At 43.4% G+C, this 23,143-nt stretch overlaps 1 protein-coding gene across 1 annotated transcript in view; it reads left to right on the plus strand.

The window, feature by feature from the left end:
- Window positions 1-23,143, plus strand: part of LOC126418866 (uncharacterized) — a gene marked incomplete at its 5' end in the record, with an annotated part of 87,484 nt that overhangs the window by 56,336 nt on the left and 8,005 nt on the right. Inside the window, 2 exons of the mRNA XM_050085903.1 lie at window positions 9,011-9,184; window positions 21,318-21,441. Coding sequence (XP_049941860.1) covers window positions 9,011-9,184; window positions 21,318-21,436 — 293 coding nt within the window. The remainder of the gene's footprint in view (window positions 1-9,010; window positions 9,185-21,317; window positions 21,442-23,143) is intronic.

Below are 23,143 nucleotides of genomic sequence, written 5' to 3' on the forward strand. Positions count from 1 at the left end.
GGTAGCGAAATTCAGAAAAATCAGGAGAGGAGAGGAGATTGCTCGAGGACCTGGCAGTTGACGCTGTACATAAATAGATGTAACGCACTGAGAATAAATAGGAGAAGCAATTCATTAGTTTTCGTTACATTATTGACGTAAAATTACTGGAAAAACTACCCTTCTATATCTGAGAGTAACCATCAGGAAGAACCTAATGTGAAATGTCAAAGTAAAACAATTGTAGAAGTAGGTGGCGGGCTGAGATTGATACGGGAGTATTTTAAGGTAGGGCAAATCATCCACGAGAGGTGTGGCTTACAAAACACTTATTCAGATTGATATTGTTCATCAGTCTTGGACCCATACAAGGTTGAATTAATAGAAGAGATGGAGAAAATCCAATGAAGAGGGAGTCGTTTCGTCACAGGATCGTCGTCGACATGAGAGCATTTTGGAGATGCTCGAGAAAAGTAGACGCTGAAAGAAAGGCGTTGTGCATTATAGGGAGTTTTACTGTTGAAATTCACAGGGAATATGTTCGTGGAAGAGTCGTGTAAAATATTATTTCCTCCACAGAAGTCTCACGAAACGATCACTATGGAAAACTGGAGTTCGTACAGAGGTTTATCGACATTCATTTATTTCCACCTACCGTTCGTGAATGGAACAGGTAGAGAAGGTGGTAGAAGAAATAAACTCCGTTACACACCGGTAGCTGTCTTGCGGAATATAGGAGGTTGATGGAAAAGCCTATTTAGCGAGGGATATAGTGCATCTGAAGTACTTTCCGCCATACATGTAAAGACGTAAGGAGGCTTGCAAAGTGTAATGTAGATTTAGATCATACAACCGGTACAAATTTGACTTAGCTAGGCAAAACGCGAGTTCGAGTCTTTAATCCTAAGCAGTCTGAATCATGCGGAGTAGCTCCCTTCGTGAATTACACCAAGGAGATACCGAAGCTGTATGATGTTCTTGTAAGAGCTCTGATATCTATTTGCTACGATCCTGCGGTGCTGAGAGTGAACCTCTCTGGAGCTAACTGTACCAGCGTTTACTTCGAACTCTGGAGGTCATTTGAGCGTGTGGCTGGACTGCTGGAAGCAGCTATTCTAGTGCCCCGAGAGCGCTTATAACGGGACGCCACTTAAAACAGCCGTCAAGTGCTGCGCGGGCTGCCGGCCTGCCAGGGGCGCTCTCGCTGGACGATGACCCTTATTTGGCAGAGCAGAGCAAGTCGCGCTGCTTCTTCCCATTACTTCTCTCATCAGTGCAATTCATAATTTGACATTTTGTATTATGCTTCAACTTAACTGATGCACATGTTGTATAGATATCCTGTTATCATTGTTTATTGATCATACGACTTCCAGATCTTCATAAGTCACTACATTTTCATGGGCTCATAAACCTAGTTTTCCGTAAATTGATTTCCTAATGCCGCTTCTGGTGGGTCATGTAAACACTCCAGTATCGATTCTGGAAACATGATTTCGGCTTCTGACTTTAAACAACAATCGCTTTTCAATGCTTGTGAAAAATCTATTGTATTTGAATCGTGGTTGGCTTTTTAGGGTTTTAAAATGTTGTTTAATGTGAACGAAATGATTTTGTGTGGAATGAAGGTTAAGTAATAGTACTGAACTACTCATGAATTTACTCGTTTACGTTACTTAGTCGATGAGAAGCAACTTTTATGTTTATTAGATGGGAAGAGATGTATAAATGCTGTTATATTTAATGAATTAGCAAAACAGAACGGCTTTACAACATCCCTGTATCCCGCATAGTTGGCATATTTGTAAATCTCTATATCCACTCCCGCTTTTAGTGGCATAGGGTCTAACAGACAGAAACAGCTGGGAACGAAACATACGCTAATTCTGTGTTCAAGGTTAAAAATATATCTAGACTCAATAGTAAATTTTTAGCCATTTAAAGTCTCCAAAGCCTCGGAGTGCAACAATGTTCCATCAGTACTCACTTCGTACTCTTTGAAAAGGCAAGCGAGCTGGATGGTTGTTACAAAAAGAATTTCACACACATTCATTGGCATGATGAATAAAATTTTTAAGCTCCTTTATGCACAGTGCCCCCTTCATCCTCCAGTTCCATTCACGTCCATGGAAAATCATGCCCTCTATTTATTCAAAATAATAGAATGGTATTGATATCCTCACTTTATCATGCTGATGAAGCCTGAGAAGTTGATTTAACAAACGCTATTCGTGTAGAACAATTAAACGCTCTGGAAACCTATTGGGCTACCAGAATGAATTCAAGTTGAGCATGCAAACATGACACAGAAAATCAGTTTATGAAATCTAAACCTCGTATTCCGAAATTTGAGTCTAATGTAATAGCGGTGACTGTTCAGTTCTCCACATACTTGTTTTATCTGTTAATAACAACACTTCTATTCATTCTCTCATCGACAGACTGGTAGCACGAATCTTCCTGATCTCATCACAAAATTTTTCGCATACATGTATATATGTGTAATATTTGGAAAGTCATGCATATTTCTTAATCTACATAAAATATAATAACAACAAACAATACCAGTTCCACATCTATGAGCGTTCGGCTCAAAGTGGGAACCTCGTATTGATTATTCTTTTAAAACTATAATTCGAGGAACCTATGAGGTGAACACACATCGCTAATTTCAGCTGCACAACAGATGATAAGATGACGTCATGAACTGGGCCTGTTTTGTGTCAGATTTAGTGAATGGAGACGCCCGACACTGAACAGAGCATGGATGTAGTGGTCCAAAAGTTCCAGCATTCCGTCGGATTTCACACGAATTACATGTAGGCTTACGCTGTGTTAACGATCAACTGTGATGTCAAACATCAGAGACGTCGCATTCGCAGGACCATTGGGGAGATCACTGCAATGTACAGCTAGCTACCTATAACCAGCAACCGCCGGCTACTGTGATGCATTTACATTAGAGACAAGCCAGAGGCAGTACGATATTTTGAGAGACGATGTGAGTCAGTTTTAGTGATAGTGTTGCTGATCTACGGCAACTGACAAGGGGAGGCCGCGATATTGACATCACAGATTTACGCCGAACTTTGTACACTTTTAGTAGGCCATTACAACAACATAATGCGCAAATAGTGAGGTGCACTACTCTGTCAGTTCCGAGAAAATTGCATGAGAAGTTTTACGCGTCTGTTATGTAACTGATGTAAGTGTGCGTTTGTGCCGGACGTTGAAGTTCGTCGTAATCAAGTGGTTAGTGTTCTAGCCACGTAAAACGAATATGTATGAGCCGACGGTTCGACTACTGCTCAAATTTAATTTTTAAACCGTATTTTTTATTACTGGTCATATTATTTAGCTGACATTTGAGAGGTAGTATAATTTTAAAAAAAAAAAAAAAAAAAAAAAAAAAAAAAACATGCCTTTGAACGAACTTTTAGTGAATTTCGGGTTATTTGACTGCTCTGTGTTATTAATTAAATTTAATTATTGCAAGAAACATATTTTTAGCCATCGACAAGTAAATGAAGATACGCATAGAGTTTTGCTGAAAATCTGTGCCTGTCGTAATTTGCGAAATCGCTCAAACGTGCAATTTGGCGAGGTACCCGAAACTACTTTGCACCTCGACGGTTCGAGCTGTAGACACAGAGGCAGGCCCCATTTCGCAGTTAACCAGCGTAGCGGTGAGACGTTGCCAAAGTTGAAGAACGAATAGTTCAAAAATGGTTCAAATGGCTCTGAGCACTATGGGACTTAACATCTGTGGTCATCAGTCCCCTAGAACTTAGAACTACTTAAACCTAACTAACCTAAGGACATCACACACATCCATGCCCGAGGCAGGATTCGAAGAACGAATAGTGTAAGGGCAAATTTTTTGAATATCACTGAGTTTATACTTGAAGAACAAAAATGGAGGTTTCAGCGGGTGTCACTGTCTTTTCATACACGTTCGTCTTGCGAAGAGCGAACGCTAACCACTTGACCACCATGAACTCTAACTTCCGGCACTTACCCAGAGATACATCAGTTGCATAATAGGCGCGTAAAAGTTCTCTTGCGATTTTCTCGGAACTGGCGCCTTACTACTTGTGCCTTACTACTTGCACATTGTTTTAACGACATAGTAAAGGTGTACAACGTTTGAAGTAAATCAGTGATCGCACTGTCGTTTCTCCCCTTGTGAGAACAAGAAATAACAAGTATCATAAATTAGAGCAGAATAATATAGTGGTACAAACTACGCAGTCATAGCAGAAAAACTCTCAATGAGTGACGACTTGGATTCGTACATCCATCGTATCAGCATAATACGCGCTTGGTTGCAGTCTCCATAGAAATTATCTACGTATATTCTATTTTCCGTCGCTCTAGCGATCTGGAAACAAAATCAGAAATCGGTGAAGATATTATTGGTGCGGCTTACATTTCCGTCTAGACGGATGCCCTAGGAGTCGCGGCATACGTGTCACGTGGGGATAGTCGTTAGCCCTTTACCGGTAATATGCACTCTTAAGACAGAAAAAAACTCATCCCGAAGCAACTATCCGAATGGGACGGATGTCGGTAAATGTGATGTATATGTACAGACAAACAAATGATTGCAGTTTCAGAAAAGTTTGACGGTTTATTCAAGAGCAAGAGTTTCATTTATAGATCAAGTCATTAATGCGTTGGTCCACTTCTGGCCTTATGCATGCAGTTACTCGGCTTGGCATCGATAGAGATTTTGGATGCTTTACTGGGCGATATTGTGCCAAATTTTGTGAAACTGGTAAGTTACGTCGTGAAAATACCGAGCTGGTTGGAGGGCCCTGCCCATAACGCTGCGAACTTGCTCGGTTAGAGAGAGATCTGTCGACCTTTCTGGCCAACGTAGGGTTTGGCAAGCACGAAAAAAAGCGGAAAAAAATGTCGCCGCATGCAGACGGGCATTATACTGCTGAAATATTAGCCTGGGGTGGCTCGCCATGAAGAGCAACAAAACGGTGCGTAGAACATCGCTTTCCTGTAAAGGTATCGCGGATGACAACCAAAGAGGTCCTGCTATAAAATGTAGTGGCACCCCAGACCAGCATCTCTTATTGTCGGGCCGTATGGCGGGCAACAGTCAGGTTGGTATCCCACCACCCTCTGAGGCGTCTCCAGGCACGTCTTCGCTGCTCACGGCGCTCGGTTCGAAGCGGGACTCATCACTGAGGACAGTTCTACTCAAATCACTGAGATTCCAGGTGGAAGACGCACATGGCGAAAATTTCTACTGCTTGTGACACGGCTAGTGACTAAGCATATGTTTGGTGTCAGGCCACCGTACTAGAGATACGCTTGTACTTCGCATACCATTGTATTGTGTGGGGAAAACAGTGTGCGAGAAGAAAAACATCGTATGAGCTCGAATCTCTCTGATCATCATTTTCGTTGCAACTTTCGTGAGATGCACGTAGGGACTTCAGAAGATAAGTTACACGTAGCGTCACACGTGAAGAAAATTGCGCAACAAGAGTGGCGCAATGTCAGAAGAGAGTATGTGTTCTGGGTTACATGCAGAAACAGTTCCGCTCTGGTACTGACAACAGTTGGCGTCGTAAGGCGCGAGCGAAATGTCGCGACAACTGGAAATGCACTCTACAGCTGAAGTACGACAGTCTGTACGATTCTTGTGGACAATACTTCGGGAATTAGAAGAAAAGAAAGAAAAGGAAAAGTAGAAGGTGAATATGGACTGTGGAAAAGGAATGAAAGAGGAAGCCACCTGGTAGAATTTAAGAATTGATTTAAGAATCATGAGAAAAGGTTGTATTCATGGAAGAGACATGGAGACACTGGACGGTTTCAGACTGGTTATATAATGGTAAGACAGAAATTTAGAAACATGATTTTAAACTGTTGCCGCAGTGGCTACACCGGTTCGCGTGAGATCATCGAAATTAAGCGCTGTCGGGCGTGGTCGGCACTTGGATGAGTGACCATCCAGGCCCCCATGCGCTGTTGCCATTTTTCGGGGTGCACTCAGCCTCGTGATGTCAATTGAGGAGCTGCTCGACCGAATAGTAGCGGCTTCGGTCAAGAATACCATCACAACGGCCGGGAGAGCAGTGTGCTGACCCCACGCCCCTCCTATCCGCATCCTCCACTGAGGATGACACGGCTGTCGGATGGTCCCGGTAGGCCACTCGTGGCCTGAAGACGGAGTGATTTTAAACTGTAAGACATTTCCAGGGCCATATGGAGACTATGACCACAATTTATTGGTTATAAACTGTAGAAGCTGCAAAAAGGTAGAATTTTAAGGAGTTGGACCTGGATAAACTGAAAGAACCAGAGGTTGTAAAGAGTTTCAGAGGGAGCATTGGGGAACGATTGACAAGAAAAGGGGGAAAAGGAGTACAGAAAGAAGAATGGGTAGCTTTGAGAGATGAAATAGTGAAGGCAGCAGAGAATCCAGGAGGTAAAAAGACGAGGGCTAGTAGAAATCCTTGGGTAACATAAGAGATATTGAATTTAATCGATAAAAGGACAAAATATAAAAACACAGTAAATGAAGCAGGCGAAAGGGAATACAAACGTCTAAAAAATGAGATCTACAGGAAGTGCAAAATGGCTAAGCAGGAATGGCTAGAGGACATTTATAAAGATGTAGAAGCATATATTACTAGGGGAAAGATGCTGCCTATAGGAAAATTAAAGAGACCTTTGGAGAAAAGAGAACCACCTGTATGAGTATCAAGAACCCTGATGGAAAACCAGTATTAAACAAAAAAGGGAAAGCAGAAAGGTGAAAGAAATACGTAGAAGGTCTATACAAGGGAGATGTTCTTGAGGGGAATATTAAGTAAATGAAAGGGGACATTGATGAAGTTGATAAGGGAGATATGACAGTACGTGAAGAATTTGACAAAGCACTGAAAGACTTCAGTCGAAACAAGGCCCCAGGAGTAGACAACATTCCGTTAGAGCTACTGATAGCCATGAGAGAGCCAATCATGACTAAACTCTTCCATTTGGTGAGCAAGATGTATGAACAGGCGATTACCCTCAGACTTCAAGAAGAATATAATACTAACACGAATCCTTTATAAAAGAATGGAAAAACTGGTAGAAGCCGGCCTCGGAGAAGATCAGTTTGGATTCCGGAGAAATGCTGGAACACGCGAGCCAATACTCACCCTACGACTTCTCATAGAAGATAGGTTAAGGAAAAGCAAAACTATATTTGTAGGCATTTGTAGACTTTGAGAGAGCTTTTGACAACGTTAACGGGAATACTCCCTTTCAATCTCTAAAGGTGGATGGGGTAAAATACAGGTTAAGGAAAGACAGAACTATGTTTGTAGCATTTGTAGACTTAGAGGAAGGTTTTGACAATGTTGACAACAAAACTCTCCTTCAAACTCTAAAGGTGGCAGGGATAAAATACAAGGACCGAAAGGCTATTTACAATCTGTACAGAAACCAGATGGCAATTATAAGAGTAGAGGGGCACGAAAGAGAAGCATTAGTAGAGAAGGGAGTGAGACAGGGTTGTAGCCTAACCCCAATGCTACTCATCTGTATATTGAGCAAACAGTAAAGCAAACAAAAGAAACTTTGGAGTAGGAATTAAAATTCTGGGGTTTGCCGACAACATTTTAGTTCAGTCAGAGACAGCAAAGGACTTGGAAGAGCAGTTGAACGGAATAATCTTGAAAGGAGGATATAAGATGGATATCAACAAAAACAATACGAGGATAATGGAATGTAGTCGAATGAAATCAGGTGATGGTGAGGGAATTAGATTAGAAAATGAGACACTTAAAGTAATAGATGAGTTTCTCTGTTTGGGAAGCAAAAGAACTAAGGCTGAAGTAGGGAGGATATAAAATGTAGACTGGCTATGGCAAGGAAAACGTTTCTGAAGAAGAGAAATTTGTTAAAATCGAATAGCGATTTAAGTGTCAGGAAATCCTTTCTGAAAGTATTTGTAAGGAGTGTAGCCATGTGTGGGAGTGAAACATGGACGATAAACAGTATAGACAAGAAGAGAATAGAAGCTTTCGAAAAGTGGTGCTACAGAAGAATGCTGAAGAATACATGGGTAGATCAGGTAACTAATGAGGAGGTAATAATTAGAACTGCGAAGAAGAGCAATTTACAGCACAACGTGACTAGAGGTAGGGATCGGTTGGTAGGACACTTTCTGAGGCATCAAGGGATCACCAGTTTAGTAGTGGAGGGAAGTGTGGGGGCTAAGCCAATAGATGAGTACATCATGCAGATTGAGAAGGATGTAGGCTTCAGTAGTTACTCGGAGGTGAAGAGTCTTGCACAGGACATAGTAGCATGGTGAGCTGCATCAAATCAGTCTTTGGACTAAAGTCCACAACTACGAGTGAAGTGGAAAATTTAGCAAAGAGTTTGTTCCCTTGCACGACAGCTCAACATCTCACACTGCGCGCAGACCACAAGCTTTTGCGTCAATGTTTTTGAGAGGAGGTCTGGGAACATCCATCGTGCAATTCAGATGTTGCACCAAGCGTTTTCCTTCTTTTCGGCAAGTTAAAGAATATCTTTGGAGGGGGGGGGGGGGGAGAGAGAGATTTTCCAACGATGTGGATGTTCACATAGCTTTTCTCCGATGACTCCGTGGTGAAGGAGATGATTTACATCGTCGAGGAGTCGAGCTATTGGTAGAACGTTCCGATTTTTGTTTCCAGAGACTTGGTGACTCTGTTGAAGAATCGTGAAATGATACATCGGTGTCACTTTAAAGTGTAGCGTACTAGTGCAACATTCAGTCAAAGTTACTTTGCCTGCCATGACAATGTGTAAATTACTTTTTGAAATCTCCTTATAATTGCGAGGAAGGCAATGTTGATTGACCGTGTTAGGAACTGATGCTCTCGTAATTTCACTACGATGCACAGATGACCATCTTGTGGTGTTAGCCACTCGTTTCGGATGACCTTCTCCGCGACTGTACCGCACGTCTCCCCCGCTAGAGCTGATGGCTTGCCGAGCAGCAGTGGCAGCAGAGTGTGTGGTGTTGCAGATCAGGTGGCCGTGGTGGGGCAGGTGCCGAGCTACGCGCGGATGCTGCACTACTACCCGTACTGCTACTACCCGCGCTACGCCTGCCCTTGCACGCCCGCCCCCGCGCCGGCGCCGGCGCCTCTCCCCAATTCCGGCGACCAGTACCACGCCGGCGCCGCCCCGCGCTGGAAGAGTGAGCACCGCACCTGCCGAGCACGCCGCATGTCGCACGCCCGCACCCACAGCCTAGCTTCCTGCCGCTACCTGCTTTGCACGCCGAGCTTCTTGTATGCCTTGCGACTAACTCGCCCCTGCACGGCACAGCTTACTTGTTCCTACTCTACTGGGTGTGCCTCCTCTCGCAGCTCAGAGATGGCACGTCGTAACAACAATCTGCTGCATGCCTGCGCTGTGATGTAATTAACTGGTCGATGCGTAACATTTTTTAATTTTTTTTTTAATTTCTTTGTGCATTGTCTTTTAGAACATTTTGTGAAACTATTTATGACAGATTCATTATAAATTACTTGACTGTTTCATAACACTGTACGTCAGTCGTTATTCTTTCGTACATCAGCCCGAAGACAGGTTCGACGCATTTCGCAGTGCTACTGTAGGCCTACCTTGTACAAGTCTGTTTACACGTGCATAACCATTGCACCATACTCCCATTAGAACCTGGAAGCCTTGGTTTACCTCTACGCTATTTACTCCCACACTTCCCTCAGTTACCAAATTGCACCACCATGCCTCAGGATGTGTGTTATCAACTATCCTATCCGATATCAAGAAGTCACAAAAACCTCCTTTTTCCACAAATCGATTATGTATGTCCTCATTTCTTACTCTGTCTGTATAATTTTCAGCATGATTTACTATCACTAAATTTAAAGTGTTTCTATTATCTTCTCGTCTGTATTTTTTATCACCAATGATTCATTTTCATATTAGGTTAGACTACAAAGAAATACTTTCAGAAAGGACTTCCTCACTTACAGCTTCAGCAACACTAAGTATAAATTACTCATGATCCCAGATCCACCCCTACATCTTCTTACATATTCCGAAAATCACCGTACGGTGCATGGCGGAGAATAACTTGTACCACTATTAGATACCTCCTTTCCTGCTCCATTCGAAAATGGAACGAGGGAAAAACGACTTTGTACGAGCCCTAATTTCTCTTATCTTTGTGGTTTTTACGCGAAATGTACGTTGGTGGCAGTAGAATCATTCTGCAGTCAGCCTCAAATACCAGTTCCCTAAATTTTCTTAATAGTGCCTCGAGAAGACAACGTCGTCTTCCCTCCAGGGATTCCCATTTGAGTTCACGAAGCATGTCTATAATATTTACTTGTTGATCGAACCTACTAATAACAAATCTAGCAGCACTCTTTTGAATTACTTCGATGTCATCGCCGGCCTTGTGACCGAGGGGTTCTAGGCGCTTCAGTCTGGACCTGCGCGACCGCTACGGTCGCAGGTTCGAGTCCTGCCTCGGGCATGGATGTGTGTGATGTCCTTAGGTTAGTTAGGTTTAAGTAGTTCTTAGTTCTAGGGGATTGATGACATCAGATGCTAAGACCCATAGTGCTCAGAGCCATTTGAACCATCGATATCTTCCTTTAATCCGTCCTTGTGGGGATCCCAAACACCCAAGCAGCACTCGAGAATGGATCGCACTAGTGTCCTATACGCCGTCTCCTTCGTAGATGAGCTACACTTCTCAAAAATTCCCACAATCAAGTGAGGTCGACCATTCGCCTTCGTTGGTACCGTCCTAACATGCTCGTCCCACTTCATACCGCTCTGCAACGATACACCCAAATATTTAATCGAGGCGATTGTGTCAAGGAGCACCCTACTAATGCTGGATTCGAAAAATTACGAGATATTTTCCTACTCATCTGCATTAGCTTAAATTTTTCCACATTTAGAGCAAGCTTCCACTCATCAGACGAACTATAGATTGAGTCTAACTCGTCTTTTGCCCTCCTAGCGTCACTCAGCGACAATATCTTCCCGCACTCCACAGCAGCACCACGAAACAGCCCCAGATTGCTGCTCCTCTGTTCGTCAGAGCGGCCTTAGCACACTTTCCTGGGGCGCGCCTGATGATACCTTTGCCTTTGATGAACACTCGCCGCCTGTGACAACGTACTGGGCTCTTGCTTAAGACGTCTTCGAGGCAGTCATATATCTGGTAACTTATTCCGTATGCTCTTACCTTCGTTAAGTCTGCAGGGGTGTAGCGTGTCGAACGCATTCCAGAAATCTAGAAATATGGAATTTGCCTGTTTTTGTCTTCATCAGTTCAAATGGTTCAAATGGCTCTGAGCACTATGGGACTTAACTGCTGAGGTCATCAGTCCCCTAGAACTTAGAACTACTTAGACCTAACTAACCTAAGGACATCACACACATCCAAGCCCGAGGCAGGATTCGAACCTGCGACCGCAGCGGTCGCGCGGTGCCAGACTGTAGCGCCTAGAACCGCTCGGCCACTCCGGCCGGCTCTTCATCAGTGGTTCGCAGGATATACGAGAGAAGGGCAAGCCCAGTTTCCCACGAGCAACGCTTCCTGATACCGTGCTTATTTATGGACAGCAGCTTTTCTGTCTCAAGGAAATTTATTCTATTCAGACTCAAAACATATCCAAGAATTCGACAGCAAACCGATGTTAAGCATGTTGGTCATTAGTTATGCGGGTCCTTTCTTTTACAGATCCGTTCTGTGAAAGAAATAACCTTGTAAGTTATTTGATGTGAGGTCCGAATCTTAAATGACAGACATTCAAACATTAATCCCGTTCTTCCAAAACCCCCTGCATCCGACCTGAAATAATGTCCTTGTTGGAAGAAAGCATATCTTATCACTGACGTAACTGACAAGAGTAGTTTGTCTGAATTGCTCAGGTCGAATGGCGAGGTAACTTGTGATCAGTCGCTAACGATCTCGAATTTTTTTCGTGGAGCGGTGATTCCTAATCTCTGTATCTTTCTTTCCATAGCAAGAAACCACGTGCTGGGAAATCCAGCAGTCGCGATGGCCATACGCTGTGGTAGTTGCCTGTGGCCTGTTCACGGCCTAGCAGGTCTGATAAACTCTTCTCCAGACATTCGTATGGCACTGGAGGTATGAATTAAAAAACGCCTTCAGTCACAACTTTTAGTGTTTTATTAAGTACGCGATACATTTCGGACCTTGTGGGTCCATCATCAGGTATAATTTCTCTTAATACACGCTTTAATTTTTCTCTTGAATGAGATGAAATGAATATTCCTGTCACAAAAAGGTCTGATGTTAGGTTATGAATCTCGTAAGTCAAACGCGGAAAATCTGTACGAAATCGTGCGAAAATTCGCACATATTTTCTGCTTTTGCCTTGCGAAATTCATAACCTAGCATCACACCATTTTGTGACAGGAAAATTCATTTCACCTCATTCAAGAGAAAAAAATAAGGCATGTATGAAGAGAAATTACACCTGATGGTGGACTCAGAGGGTCCGAAACGCACCGTATACTTAATAAAACACGAAAAGTTGTGACTGAAGTTTTTTTAATTCATACCTCCAGGGTATTGAATACAGTCACGCTTGAAGCTGCGAAATATGGATAAAAGTAAACTCGTATGGCAGTTCTGAAGGATAAACTGCCCATATCATCCAGAAACACCTTCTCGCTCTGTGGGCAAAAGTCACCATCCCAGATGTATACCTCTGTCCATCACGTGTCAGAGTTCGCAGGGATTAGCGAAGGCTCAAAACATAGGCCAAACAACGTTCAGAGAAATCATAAAATGAACCATTAAACTGAAGGCACATACCTGATACTTAGCATCGTCCTTTTCGAGTTGATGACGGCAATGCTGCATCATGACATGGACTCCAAGCGTTGGGGAACAAAGTGTAACCCACGATATGCACGTTCTTCGTCCATAAGACGCAGAGAGGCGTGGATCTAGCTCCAAGACACGCACATCTTACTCTATGGCATCCCATGTTGAATGTACAGATCACCTGTGAGGAAATATAGGCAAACAAATGGATGGATATTTTCGTGCGCGTATGCTGATCTCTATGCACTGCTATTTGTTGTGAGCACAGGTAGTCGCACGAGACTGTGGTTTCCTTACCCACAGCGAGGAGATGGTCCTGCATGTTATGGTTGTTCACCTGTTGGTATTGCTGGCTTAGTGATTCCTGCCATCTTGGTACTATTGCAAACTACCATAGTGAACGGCGACCCCCTGTTACCAAGATGATGTGTGACAGATGACTCCGCTAGGAATGATTTTCCCCGAATCTAGACACTCGAGGCGACCATGAAATGGAGGTTCGTGATAAAGCCCAGTGGTTGTACGACTTCGAAAAGTGTCGCAAGTGCCGGGCAGTCGTGGTTAAAGGCGCTGGCAACTACCGTCACGCCCATCCTGCCAGTTCATAAATTGGGTTCACATTTCAGAGGCGCGATATGCCGACTGTTCCATTTGGTCTGGTTACAGGGACGCTCCCTCTCTCCAACTGAGTAGCTACACTTGTCATTTTCTATCTCAAACACTGCGCATCATTTCACGTAAAACTCAATTCCGGTGGTGGGCTTATTGGTTTCCCACATAAATGAAATATCATTGCATCTTGATGTTTCAGTCTAGCAAGTCATAGGAGTATAAAATTCTAACAAAACATGCTTACTGGATGCAATATGTTGTATTTTCCGTATTAGATACTGACGGTAGGTGATCTACTAGAAATTCTGGATTTCATGGCGTTTGGTGTACATAGCAGATCTTCTTCACCGCTGTTAACAATACTAACTGCAACTATTGGCTGGTTCGCAGCACTGATTCCTGAACTTACTCTATGAAAATTTGAAATACTCTGCCGATTTTTCTTGTACGATAGAGGCATCTACTTTAGCGAAATTCTTCGACAAATCCACACCGGTATCAGGAAAAGACAACGATGCCGCAATTTCCGTTTAAATGCCATAGATACACATCAACTGTATCCTTTTGCACATTGTTGGATACATCAGCTACGATAGATCGGCAACGTTGCCAAGTACACTATCCGTTCAAAAGTATCCGGACACAGACTAGTGGACATTAATATGGGAGTTCGTCCAGCCTTCGCTCTGATGACGGCTTTAAGTTTGTTGCAGACGCTTTCGATAAGGTGTCTGAATGCCTGTAGAGGAAGGGGAACCCTGTTCTTCCTCTGGAGCCGAAACCACAGAGGGTAGTGTCGTCAGACGCTGGAATCTGGAGCCACGTCTATGTTCTAACTCATCCCAGAAGTATTTAATTGGGTTCAGGTCGGAATTTATTGTCCACAAACCATTGTCTGATAGATGCTGCTTTATGACAGACTGCATTGTCATGCTGACAGAAACGATCATAGTCTCCGAATCGTTACTGTACTGTACGCAGTACAAAATGCTGTAAAATTTGTTTATATCCTCGCGTATTTAGCGTTTCCTTAAGCACAATAAGGGGACCACACCATAATTACGAAAAACACCCCATACTGTAACACCACCTCCTCCGTACTTCACTGTCTGCAAGTACGTAATGTCTGCCTTGTCTCGGTTTATCTGTGGCTGTTCCTTCGCGTTTCCGCTTGACAGTCGTATCACCAATTGTTGACTTGGACAAATTTAGGACTCAAATGTCCCTGTTAGATTTGTTATCCAGGAGACCTCCAATGACTAGCCCACATTAGCTCTGTGCTCTCCTGACCGATTCATTCTCCTGTCACACCTTCGCTAGTCACAGCACAATACTTGCCGCCTCCTTTATATTGTCCTCTCGTGACATCTAGTGGTCATTTCTGCATTAGAAAGGGATGCCCGGATGCGTTTGATCAGTGTACCATGTTACACTGTAAAGGCATTACACAAAAAGAAACGAATAATTAAATTCGAAACTTTTCACTTTTGTATAATGGTAAGATGGTATACTTATGTTCACTTGTAGTGAAAATATAATCATACGGAATCGTTAAATAAAATCGTCAGTACAGACTATTGATTATGGTGTAGACTGGAATTCTTAGTGTTGCAGAGCTACAGAGACCAAATGTAAGCAGCTCCCTCGACGGATAAACTAGTTTGAGTCGGTGAGACGGCAAGAAAGAAGAAAACGTAAAAGTGTCGGTTCAGTATTTTCAACAAGCAAAAAATGGTTTCTGATACAATACGTCGAATGAGGATCTTCTGTGTGCCAGGCGGATGGCACTGATCGGGCGTCTTTAACCCAGAAGTGCTCCTACTCAGCACTGCATCGTGCAGATGTAAATCGTCGGTTGCACAGCTTAAATAGCGGCGAGCTGAACTGGATCGGTGAACGTTGCAGCCAGCAGGCCCATCTGTCGACGCACGGTGACTGAGTATGGAGGATGCACGAGCATCTCCGCACGGGACGCAGGCGGCGGTGCGGCAGCGACTGTACGTCGTTAAGCGCCGCTTTGCCGCGAGCTGCACACGCTCCTCTGCGGTGGCGGCTGGCAGAACCAACACGCGGCCGGCCGCCGCGTACCAACTGCACTCCACTTACCTTCCCACTCGGTGCGATGCACTGCCTTTTGCGGTTTCCGTTTCTACAACTTTTTGGCCAGACGATCCGCTGCCTATACGTGTTATGATCACACGTCTAGTTACTGGTGGAGAACTCCCTCCCAATAAAAAGAATGTTTCACAATATTCCACGATCTCAATCGGGATAGATATAAAATATAATTGGAGTATGACGCATAGTACCGTAAAGCTAAAGGAACAGCGTTAGGGAGTACTCTCACTGGCCAGTGATACAACCTGGGAGATTTTAGAAGGCCAAAGATGAACTTCGAATGATGTTCAAATGTAGTTTAACCCACAGCGCGTTAACCCAGAAAGAAGATTAGGGAAATTAAAACTCAGTATTCCGATGAGTTCATAAGACAAGTGCGAAGTCAGATGGGACATGGCATGAGGAGAAATTCGGCCGTGCTCTTTCTCAAAGAAACCATCCTGCCGTTTGCTGTCCTTCAGTTGGTCAAGGGATAACACTGATGGCGACATGCAACGAACTGACGCATGGTGCAGGGAATGGCAATTGAATCTCAATGTAGACAAGTGTAATGTGCTGCGAATACATAGACAGAAAGATCATTTATCATTTAGCTACAATATAACAGGTCAGCAACTGGAAGCAGTTAATTCCATAAATTATCTGGGAGTAGGCATTAGGAATGATTTAATATGGAATGATCATATAAAGTTGATCGTTGGTAAAGCAGATGCCAGACTGAGATTCATTGGAAGAATCCTAAGGAAATGCAATCCGAAAACAAAGGAAGAAGGTTACAGTACACTTGTTCGCCCACTGCTTGAATACTGCTCACTGGTGTGGTATCCGTACCAGATAGGGTTGATAGAAGAGATAGAGAAGATCCAACGGAGAGCAGCGCGCTTCGTTACAGGATCATTTAGTAGTCGCGAAAGCGTTACGGAGATGATAGATAAACTCCAGTGGAAGACTCTGCAAGAGAGACGCTCAGTAGCTCGGTACGGGCTTTTGTTGAAGTTTCGAGAACATACCTTCACCGAGGAGTCAAGCAGTATATTGCTCCCTCCTACGTATATCTCGCGAAAAGACCATGAGGATAAAATCAGAGAGATTAGAGCCCACACAGAGGCATACCGACAATCTTTCTTTCCACGAACAATACGAGACTGGAATCGAAGGGAGAACCGATAGAGGTACTCAAAGTACACCGTCAGGTGACTTGCGGAGTATGAATGTAGATGTAGATGGAGCTTTCTAGTCTTCTGTGCCTGTCCTCTGAGATAACCACGGCTCCACTTCACTTGGCGCTCTGATGTCACAAAGGAATGTGAGACCATCCTCGATCTGGCATAACAATCATTGGTTTGGTAAAAGCCAGCGTAGACTTTTTTTTTGTGGCTTACACCCTCATCTGAGCGAATTTCTTGCTGGTTCCCTATCCCTCCCACACACAGAAAAACAGTTAAAAATGTATGAAAATATCACGAAAAGTTTGCTCGATTCACAGACAGGTGGAATACGTGACTCTTTTCACTTAGAGTAGCTAACTGGTACCGGCAGAAAATGCATTGCATGAAAATCAGCTGCCAATTCTAGGATGCGTAAGTGCCCATCATTAGCATACTCTACCATGGCGGGCCATATCGAAAGAGAAAAAATAAGAATAAGAACTGAAGAATAAGAGGCGGGTTACCCAGGAGGAGGAGAATGATGATGATGATGATGATGAAGTTGGACAGACAAGTAAGTACGCTGCCAAACAAAAAAAATGATTCTGAAGACGTGGTTGGAAGTCAATGTCAGTTTGTACTCGTGCACACCATCGGCGGGTACGCAAATGATTAGAGTTGTAATTCTCTGTGATAGGTAGAACGGTCATAAGAGTACATTAGTTTTGTTCGTATTTAGAGTTCACGGGATGTGAACAAAGTCACGTGTTATCATTGCGAAGCACGCGGAGATACCGCGTACCTGTGTGAGACAGCGTTATCAGTACTGGACCTGGTTTGAAAAGGTTCCCATTGTGGGTATCCATTTGTTCGGCTAGTCGAATCTTGCAGTATCCATTGCCATTCCGATATGACGAAGGCTCGACGTTGAACGGCATAAACTTGAGCGCAGGCCTACTCGTTGCCAAAGTTATGGTCGGCTATCATGACTACAAAGAGGTACGAGTAAGGCCACCGTATTGTGCACCAAGTACATCGTAAGCCGTCCATATCTGTACCCTCCATCCGACAACAAGTAATGGACTCCCTGCAGTATTCTGCGTCAGCCTGCGCCGTTGGTCGGAGACGCAGCGGCCGGCCGAGGGTAATACCGTCCCACGTGTAAGCCGGCGCTAACACCACAACATAAACGGCGGCGTCTGGAATGTCGGCGTGACCGGGGAAGCATGCGCTGGTGACGAATGGCGTCGCATACCTTCTGGCTTTTCCCTATTTTAGCAGGATTCGAATTATATTCAACTGTCGTCTGAGATTAAAAATATCATCTGTAACTAACTACTTTATTTTACTTTGTCACCAGATGCATGAGGAGCAAAATTAGCTTTTATACTGAAATAAGAATAAATTCTGAGAAAAATAGGAGTAAGCTATAGGGAAAGATGAGTAATATACAATATGTACAAGAAGCAAGAAGTAAAAATGACATTGAAAGACCAAGAACGTATTGTTCGGATGAGGAAGGGTGTAAGGTAGAGATGCAGCCTTTCGCCCCTACTGCTCAATCTGTGTATCGAAGAAGTAGTGACAGAAAAATTCAAGAGTGGGATTAAAATTCGAGATTAAAGGATATCAGTGATAAGATTTGCTCATGAAACTTTTATCCTTAGTGAAGGTGAAGAAAATTTACAGGATCTGTTGAGTGGTATAAACACTCCAATGAGAGCAGAATATAGATTCAGAGTAAACAGAAGAACGACGAAAGTAATGAGACGTAGCAGAAATGAGAATAGCGAGATATTTACCGTCAAAGATGTTAAAGAATCAATCCGTTTGTATTATTATTCTCCAGCGTAGTTCTTCTAAAGCATTCCCGTTAAAAGAGATAACATGATATGACATTATGTCTTATTGCTTATACTAACCCAAACTTCTCATCCTCTTTGTCTCTCTACCGACGCTTCACGTATTGTAGCCGCACCTGGATTGCTTTCCTGTTTGTTGTATTCTGAGTAATTAGTTTTTTGTAGTGATTTGCTTACGAAACAAAAGATTATAGCATTGGTATACAGAGTATCAGAAAACGATAGGGCATACAAAAGAACTTAGCGCTAAGCTATAGGCCTATCTGATTTAAAAATTGTCTCCAGTTTATTTTTAAATTGTTAATAATTGTACCACAAAAAAGAGAATGCATTTTTTTAAGTTACGCAATCGTTTAAACAGACAGCATGTTATGTCACTGTAGCACGCACCAGGATCTAAGATGAATGTTACGTTATCTGTTCACAAAATCGCTTGCTTCAGCAGTACTAGATTACCGAAACGTGACCGACATTGTATTAAACTGTAGCAATTAACCCGAACTAGCCTTGATATAAAAAGTGTTGTTAAATAAATACGATCCCCTTGTTAGAATAGGAGCATATAATTCTAAACACATGAATGAAATCATAAAAGGGAGGGATTTTACCCTGTAAAATATTAAAATGCGACAGGAGTATGAAATTTCCGAAAGGAATTACCTAGAAACTGAAATGATTTCATCTTGCACTGCATTGACACAAGAAACCAAAACAAGAAATAAAGAAGAACACCGGAGAGTAACTACGTTGCAACGAGTGGTTTTTGCTTACCTCTGAAACGAATATTCAAAAACTCTATGTTCTCAGTTCAAATTATGGCTCCTATTCGATCATCTAATTTGTCAGCTATTATCAGAAAAAGTAGTGCGTCGGAACGAAAAGTATGGCATACTGTTCCATGTCTGATAGGGTAGGGCCACATTGAGAGCATAGCTATTAGTCAGAAAGAAGTACATAATTGCGTTTGCATGTTCTTTAGCTTTCTCTACTGAACCATTTTTCTGCCTCGGAAAGACTGATTAGTGATGTGCTTGCGGGTGTACAGACAAGCTGTTGTTTACATTCTATGCACGACATAGCGACCCAGTCGTCTTTCTCATGTGCTGTGACGTGTATTACGCCTACAAGTTGCCTTGAGTCCAGGACGACAATGATTGGGTCGGTCGTCAAAATATCAAAATATGTTGTGCATAAAATGAAATGAACAACTTTGTTGCATATCCGAAAAGACGTGATTGAACATACTTCTTCTCTATCATTATAATTAATTATTAAGGACTGAACTTTCCTAAGAGACTAAAAACCTACCCCACTATAACACTACGAATACAATTTTACCATAATGAACAAACACATCATCTGATCAAAAGTATCTGGATGCCTGTTAGTGGACATTAATGTGGTGTGCGTCCACCCTTCACCTCAATGATCGCTTCAGCACTACTGGGATCACTTTCAATGCGGTGGCTCATTGCCTGTGGACGAAGGGAAGCCCATTCTTTCTCAAGAGCCGAAACCAGAGAAATTAGAGATAATAAACACTGGGGTCTGTAGCGAAGTCAATGACTTAAGTCATTCCAAAGGAGTCCCACGGGCTTCAGGTCGGGACTCTGAGCAACCCAGTCTATTTCAGAAGTGTTATTGTCCCACATTTGCTGCTTTATGACAAAGTGCATTGTCGTGCTGATACAGTCACCGTCTTCAGCTGTGTCTCTGATGCACGCAGTACACATTGCTGTAAAATGTGTTGCTATCCTTCCGCATTTAGAATTTCCTTATTTCCTTAAGGGGGCCAAAAAAAAAAAAAAAAACGTACCGTAACCTCACCACCTCCTCTGTACTTCACTGTTGGCAGTACACATGGCGGCAAATAACACTTCCAGGCATTCGCCAAACCCAAACCCTTCCATCGGGTTGCCACGAGGTACAGCGTAATTCAACACTCCAATTCACTCGTTTCCAGTTATCCATTGTCCAGTGGCGTCGGTCCTTTACAGCACCTGAAGTATAGCCGAGTATCGGGTACAGTAAAATGTACTTTATGAGGTAGTGCTCCACCATTGTGCCCCATTCTTTGTAACTTGCTACACAGAGTCGTCGTGCTAGCTAGGCTACTGGTAGCTCTTCGGCACTCAAGAGTGACTTCTTCCGCTGATTTCATGCAATTGTTTAACAACTCTCTGCATTGCTAGACGTTTCTCGTTCGTCACTACAAGAGGAGTGCCTGATCTCTGCTTACCTGTGGTTATTCCTTCTCGTTTCCATTTCACAATCACATCACCAGAAGTCGACTTAGGCAGCTGTAGAAGGAATGAAATGTCCAAGATGGATTTGTTATTCAGGTGACATCTGACGAGTACTCCAAGTTCGAAGTCACTGTGTTCTGCTGACTGACAAATACTGTCTTGCTGTTTTTCTACCGACGACACAGTACTCCCCGCTTCCTTTTATAGTGGCTGGTCCGCCTCTCGTGACACCTTGTGGCCAACTGCACACTGCTTGGGTGTGTCTGGATAGGTTTGATCAGACTGTGTTGTACATGTTTTTGCTTTCACATAGCCAGAATAAATTTAAATATTTTACCACATATAATATTACATGTATTCAGTTACGCCTAAAAATACAAAAAAAATCCTTTGATCTCTCTTCCTTATAAATCTGCCTATAGTAAGAAAATAATGTCCGGCTGAGACAGAGCCCGTGCGCTGAGAGGGGAGGTGTTGCAGCAGTGCGGTGTGTTCGCAGGCGGGCTGTACCTGAAGCCGGACGACAGCAACCTGTACACGACGGTCGAGCCGACGCTCTCCAGCAACCCCAACGTGTTCTTCCAGCGCAGCGGGCTCCACCCTGGCCTCATCTACTAACACAAGTGAGTAATAAATAAACACCGACCGTTTGACAAACGTTTGGAATGTCAGGCAGCAAGGCACCGATTAATTGAGAACAAACATCAAACAAAATTATTTGTCTAGTAAGTAATTGAAGAACTTAGTTTCGTAATCTACGGTATACAGATTATTTAGACCAGGTTTCCAAGTTGTTTGTAAATAACGGTGAATGTGAGGTGTTCGACCTGTCGGAGAAAAGTTAGCTTCGGGATACTGCTTGGCTGTCGTGCTTGATGCTATTATCTTGGGGAATGTTGTGGTGTGGATAAAGGTAGCTAATTTGTTCATGTTTTTCATGTTATTGGCTGAGAGCATTAGTGACATATTACCTGCTACTCTAAAATTTTTTCAGTCAACACTCGCAAAACTTTGCGGCTATTTCGGGTTTGCCTGTCTAGTAACTATCAGTGACCTATAAATATCGCTTGGCTGATGGCTACATCGAAATATGCTAGGAGTCAGCACATGTCAGGAAATCCTAAGATGTTCTGGTCTTCAGTTAAATCAGTAAACGGATCAAATCCAACTCTCCAGATTCTCTGTGACCGTACTGACATCGAAACGGAGGATGACTGAAAGAAGGCTGAAATACTAAAATCCTTTTTCTGCTTTAATAACTAAGTCTGACAAAGGTTACTCTTTAGTTATTGCCTACAGTTCTGAATATATTTCTAAAACCATAGATTTTTTAACGAAAATAATATTTCGCAACTGCGTGAGGATCTGACTCCAGAATTACAAAAAGAAGTCAGGTCAACCATCAATAAGGCAAAATTTCTATTTTATTATTTTTTTAATATAATCGTATCGCTAGGGCCCCTCGTCGGGCAGACCGTTCACCGGGTGCCGGTCTTTCAATTTAACGCCACGTCGGCGACCTGCAGTCGATGAGGAAGGTAGCATGATGATGACAGCACAACACCCAGTCCCTGGACGGAGAAAATTCCCCGACCCAGCGGGGAATCGAACCCAGGTCCAGAGGATTGGCAATCCGTCACGCTGACCATTCAGCTACCGGCGGGTATTGATGCATGTGTCAACGTTCAACCTTTTCTGCTTCAGATCAGGTCCAGATTTCGTCTAATGGTTTTGAACGGTCACTAGTTTTCCACCCTGTACACCAGAGCAAAAACTTGTTGTCGCACTTTACTCCAAACGGGCGTGGTCACTTCCACTGGGGCTGCATGCCCAGGATGTCCTTTGCTAAGGTTCGAGTTGTCCAGGAGTGTCATCAGAGTCAGAAGCTGTCAAGAACGTAGTCCTGTTGCTCATCGCAAGGCAAATTGTTGTTTCCGACCGCGAAATGTGTGACCGAACGGGGTACCGCAATGCTTAGCTCGCTGGACTCGCATTCGCGAGGACGACAGTTCTAACCCGCGTCTTGCCATCCTGATTTAGGTTTTCCGTGATTTCCTTAAATCGCTTTTCCTAATCCAAGCTTGTACTCCGTCTGTAATAACTTCGTTATCGACGGAATTCTTGACCACCCGTAAGAGAATCGCGTAATTTCAACACTGGGTCTTGCAGTTCTGATACCCATCGCAGAAGCGTCAAAAGGAGTGAAATATGGGCAAGAGGGAGTACGACGCCCTTCCCATCGTGTAACACGTCCACGCTGGAGATGGAAAAAGCTGTCGTGAAATTTGGCGCCAATGCGGCGTCATTGAAATTTGGCGCCAATGC

Source organism: Schistocerca serialis, chromosome 1, assembly GCF_023864345.2.
Source record: "Schistocerca serialis cubense isolate TAMUIC-IGC-003099 chromosome 1, iqSchSeri2.2, whole genome shotgun sequence".
NCBI classification, from domain to species: Eukaryota; Metazoa; Arthropoda; class Insecta; order Orthoptera; family Acrididae; genus Schistocerca; species Schistocerca serialis.